This window comes from Mchenga conophoros, linkage group LG18, assembly GCF_057382185.1.
Source record: "Mchenga conophoros isolate Kocher_MC1m ecotype Shallow Benthic linkage group LG18, M_conophoros_male_GT1.1, whole genome shotgun sequence".
Classification (NCBI taxonomy): Eukaryota; Metazoa; Chordata; class Actinopteri; order Cichliformes; family Cichlidae; genus Mchenga; species Mchenga conophoros.
Genome location: NC_140543.1, coordinates 2,966,192 through 2,971,187, shown reverse-complemented (window position 1 = coordinate 2,971,187; position 4,996 = coordinate 2,966,192). Strand labels below are relative to the sequence as shown.

The following is a 4,996-nucleotide window of genomic DNA, read 5'->3' as shown; positions in this document are numbered from 1 at the left end:
GCACAGACTCCTCTGACATGTCTGAAAACTTTTTGACTGCACTACTAAAATAATGATGTGCTGGTGTTTGTTCTGTTTGTGTTTCTGTCGCTGTGTGTTTTGTGCTCTTTTGGCCAGACATTCAGTGACTTTGTGTTGCTCTCTTGGCGTCACAACTTACTTGTGTTAGGGTTACTTTTAGTAAAAAGTTTCTCAATCAGATTTCTTTCAAAGGAAATTTTATTCATGAGTCTATCTGACAGTCTTATGTTTTTCTAATAGGGTGGCTGTAGCTCAGGTGGCAGAGCAGGTCAGCCACTAATCAGAAGGTGGTTCGATCCCAGGCTGCCTCCTGGCTGCATGGCAAGATACTAACTCCATGTTTGCCTGTTGGTGGTGGTCAGAGGGCCCGGTGGCGCCAGTGTCCAGCAGCCTCGCCTCTGTCACTGCGCCCCAGGGCAGCTGTGGCTACAATGTAGCTGCCATCACCAGTGTGTGAATGTGTGCGTGAATGGGTGGATGTAGTGTAATGCGCTTTGGGGTCCTTAGGGACTAAGTAAAGCACTATACAAATCTAATACTCACCTGAAAACATTAACAATCCAAATGCATTCCACTAACTACAAGTAATGAAAATCTAAAATAACAAAATGTGTGTATTGTAGTATTGTCATTGACATTATAAAAATCATTCACCACTCAGTTAATGGTTAATTGCAACTAAATGCCAGTGTTAAGAAGAATAAACACACTACATTGTGTTTTTATTGGCTCTAATATATACAACAATCATAACCTATTACAATTATTTATACAGTAGGTAGCAGTTATATACATTTTGGTTTGGTATTGTCAATGGAAAATTGTACTTAGTAGTCAGTATAAGCTTTTAATGATATAAGTTTACATGTGATAGAATACTGCATGATGACCTTTTCCTTGCTTAGAACTGATCTTTATAAAACTTGTTCTGATATTTTTATCTGAATCTTCCCACAGCGATAGTAAGAAGCTGAACAAGCAGTTCTGACCTCACACACACACACACACACACACACACACACACACACACACACACACACACACACACACACACACACAGTTTGTGCTTCACTCACACGGGTTGTTGTTGATCACACAATGAAAGTAGAATCAAACTCTTCATCTTCAAATCTTTATTGTTCACACAAACACAACTACACTGTTTGACATTTGAAAATCAAACAAAAACTTGTGATAAAAATATTCCTGATGGTTTTTGTTACTACAATAAAAGTCACAATAAGCACAAAAAGAATTCTAACTCAGAGCAACAATACATGTAAAGATGTATTTATTTCAGACGATCTTCTAACTGTTGAAGAAAAAGGCCAAATAAGCTCAACACATCATAACTAACATTTGTGATCAAAGTGATGAATGAGATGAATTGATGAGATGTGATGGTGAGAAAAGGCGAGCAGGAAACAGTCAGTCAGCATGTGTGCAGTTGGTGGACGCTCCCTTGTTTGTGAGCATCATCAGCAGAGAGAGTCCACAGCAGTACACCAGACTCTTCACTATCAGCACTGTGTACAGCAGGCAGAGCAGCTTCACCCTGCACTGAGACTGGAAGGACACTGAAGGACAGACAGACACAAAGAGACAGACAGACAGTCGGGTTATTCCTCTCAGATCAAGGAGAAAAAGTCCAAATAGAAACAGTCACAGCTTCTTCTTCAAGTGGATGAATTGATGTAGTGTTTGTGTCCACTTGGGGGCAGAAGAACTCCACAAGCAGCTAACAAACTGATCTCTGACATATTATGGTCTGTCTGCTGTTTGGTGCTGAGCAGCTAGTGTACAGTGGCTTTATCAGAGCTTGTTGGATGAAGATTTGATCAATTAGTGCAACTTTAAGAGCCTAAACTTGTTCCAGCTGCCTCATTGGACATTGGAGCTGTCCATGCAGAGCAGGTGATCTTACAGTCAGCTGGCTGCAGAGCTGGCAGGTCTGCTGGCTCTCTCTCTGGAGGACAGGAGGCTGCTGGAGCTGGAAGCTCTGAAACAGAAAAGGAGTCAAATGTTTGGAGCTGCAGTGAGAAATGTCAGTCCTCTGCTGCTCTGCTCTCTTTGACAGCATCTCCACATGAAGCTGAATCACTGCTGAACACAGTCACCAAGCCTTCATTACCTTGTTGTGTTTGGGCCTCCACTGTGTTGTTGCTGACATTTTTGATGTAGCATTTGCATGTATATGTGCTGCTCTCTTCTTCATGGATCAGCTCCAGCTGCTTTCCAACATCTGTGGGCAGCTCCTCCAGATCATCTTTCTTCTGTGTATTACAAGTCAGCTGAACCAAAGATGGAAACATGAACGGGGGCACACACAGCAGGGAGCTGTCCGCATCGACGTGGAGTCTATGTGGCGCTGAAATATTGTTGAAGCAACAAGCAGCACAGACACACATTCACACAGTCAGCAGCAGCTTCCAGCACTGCACTGCATTCAGTCTGATCCTGGAAACTACATGGACTCTGATCACTAAACTACTCATCAGCACAAAGTTCACTACATACACTGGATTCAGCTTCATATCAAACACAGTCATCACCTCATGTCATCATGGCTCACATGAGGAACACTCAGCATGATTTTAAAGTCAAATTAAATTCAGTTTAATTCGTCATGTGTTTGCTTTTTATTGTTTTATAGAAATTTAGTTCCGTCCAATTTTAAAATATTTACATTTGTCTTTATACAAGTGAAAATGTATTTTTCTTATTAGTCCTTAGACACGAGTTCTAACAGAGATCCTCTTCTGTCCAAAAATAAATTCATCTTTTTTCATATTGTTTTGTACTATTAATAAAATTAAATATCATTTCACAAAATTCAGTTCAGCAGATAAAATTTCCATTCTTCTTGTCTTTGATATATTTTACCATAAAGACCATATTTGTCTTTCAGACTAATTTATTCTTAAATATTTTTGTGTAAAAATTGGAAAAGTAATGCAGTGATTATTTTAATTTATGTTTTTATTCATATAAAAAACTGTAGCAACTATTTTAAAACACTAAAACTGAAATGTTGAATAAAACGTTTTCAATAATATGAGATATACTTCACGATATTTTTAGTCATAAAATACAAATTATTTGACAAAATATATTTAATAAAAATTTGTATGTTAAAGTATTTTGGAAAATTAAAGTATTATTAACTTTTTATTGTCACGTACAAATCCACACACACGACTTAATCTCAGAAATAAATATCAGAGTTTAACGATGTCAAATTCATCCTAAATTTATCTGTCATATCATTTCTGAGTTTTCTAATCAGTATCTGTTTTTATTATTCTATTTACCTTTTTGAAGCAGCTACATGAATGTTTGACTATTAAAAATATTTGTTCCTCAACATAAAGCAAATATTTCCTGAAACCATATTTGTTGTTAATCTGTTAGTCTGATCCTGGAAACTACATGGACTCTGATCACTAAACTACTCATCAGCACAAAGTTCACTACATACACTGGATTCAGCTTCATATCAAACACAGTCATCACCTCATGTCATCATGGCTCACATGAGGAACACTCAGCATGATTTTACATCATAAAATAAAATGTATTTCTTCTCTTTTTTTTCTTGGTTTTATTTCAAAATATTGATTTTTTTCTTCATAAAATTACAGTTTTTCTTCTCTGATAATAAATCATACTTTACAAACTTCATGAATATAAAATATTTCATTACAATAATTAGAGAGCAGTGCATCTATTATTTGGTTTTACTGTATAATGTATAAATTACATTTATTATGGATTAATATGAATTAATTTTAGGATATCAAATCTAAAGAATGTGATACATCATATGCACTTTTGAATATTTCAGAAAGTTTTGTTTACTGCTAACATTTATGAATTTTTTATTGTCATTTGCTATTAGCAAAAGTAAGATATACATACATGCCTGTAACGATGTCATATTTTACACGAAAGTTTAAATCACATTATAGACAGATTTTCAAAATCTGTGATCACATTTTACATTAATTACTGTATTCATGCATTTAAAAAAATCTATTTGAACCAACAAAATTTTTCTTTGGCGATTATTAAAAAAAACATATTTATATTTACAAATTTACTACTATGTCAATTTTTAACATCAAAAACCAGCAGATGGTGCAGAATCACTGAGAGGATCAAATCCTAAATATTTGTAACATCACTAATATTTGCAGAAATAAAGAATAACTTTAGTTGTTCAGTGAGATTTCAACATGTTTTCAGAGATTATTGAGCTTTTCTTATGTAACAATGGCTGCAGATGAATTCTCTACTAATGATGAAAAACTAACATGTAAAGCCTGAAGCAGCAGAAACTGACTTTAAACACATTTTCAGCTTCTACAATAAAACAACTGAAGGAAAATAAATGTTTGTTCTTACCTGTTACAGACAGTTTAGTTCCAGAGCCAAAGATGAAGTAGCCCCATCCTGTTCCTCCCACAGTGAGACAGACTGCTACAAAAACCTGTCTGCTGTTGAACGTGTCAGCTGAGGTGAATGAGTCCAAATGAGGAAGCAGGATCATATTTCAGCTCCATGATGTGTTTCTCTAATGTTCATATCAACATGACTGTCTCTTCTTCTCTTTTCTTTTAGCCACACTAGCAGCACGGCTCTGATGTTAATGTCAGTCTGTTGGTCAGTCCACTACTTTAGTCCACATGGAAATAGAAAATCACTATATAAGCACCAGTCCATTTATCCCATCAATGATGCACCACTACAATGAAACATGCTGCTGATAGGATCATGGTTTGGCCCATCTGGCTCACCATCATTAATCACACAATCAAGTTTGAATTCTAGCAGCAAATTGTAAAGAAAACTATCAGAACATCTGTCTGTGAACTGAATCTCAGGAGAAAGTGGGCCATGCAGCACCACAATGACACAAACCAGTCACGTTTGTTCTCTTTGTTCCAAATAATGGTGAAAGAAAAAGAATCCAGTG

General features: G+C 36.2%; 1 protein-coding gene across 1 annotated transcript; it reads right to left on the bottom strand.

The window, feature by feature from the left end:
• Positions 1-1,139: 1,139 nt before the first annotated feature.
• LOC146552881 (uncharacterized) lies at positions 1,140-4,701 on the bottom strand. Its single transcript, XM_085254427.1, has 4 exons — positions 4,426-4,701; positions 2,153-2,389; positions 1,946-2,020; positions 1,140-1,598 (listed from the first exon to the last, which is right to left on the bottom strand). The coding sequence occupies exons 1-4, from the start codon at positions 4,568-4,570 to the stop codon at positions 1,450-1,452; spliced, it is 606 nt and encodes a 201-aa protein (XP_085110553.1). The 5' UTR covers positions 4,571-4,701; the 3' UTR covers positions 1,140-1,449.
• Between the last annotated feature and the right edge of the window lie 295 nt (positions 4,702-4,996).

Excerpts from the sequence above, each read along its gene's own strand:
- LOC146552881 (XM_085254427.1), bottom strand. The coding sequence starts at position 4,570 with ATGATCCTGCTTCCTCATTTGGACTCATTCACCTCAGCTGACACGTTC. Across the intron at positions 2,021-2,152 it reads GGAGGCCCAAACACAACAAG|AGCTTCCAGCTCCAGCAGCC; the intron begins GTAATGAAGGCT and ends TTTCTGTTTCAG. Across the intron at positions 1,599-1,945 it reads AGCTCTGCAGCCAGCTGACT|TGTCCTTCCAGTCTCAGTGC; the intron begins GTAAGATCACCT and ends TCTGTCCTTCAG.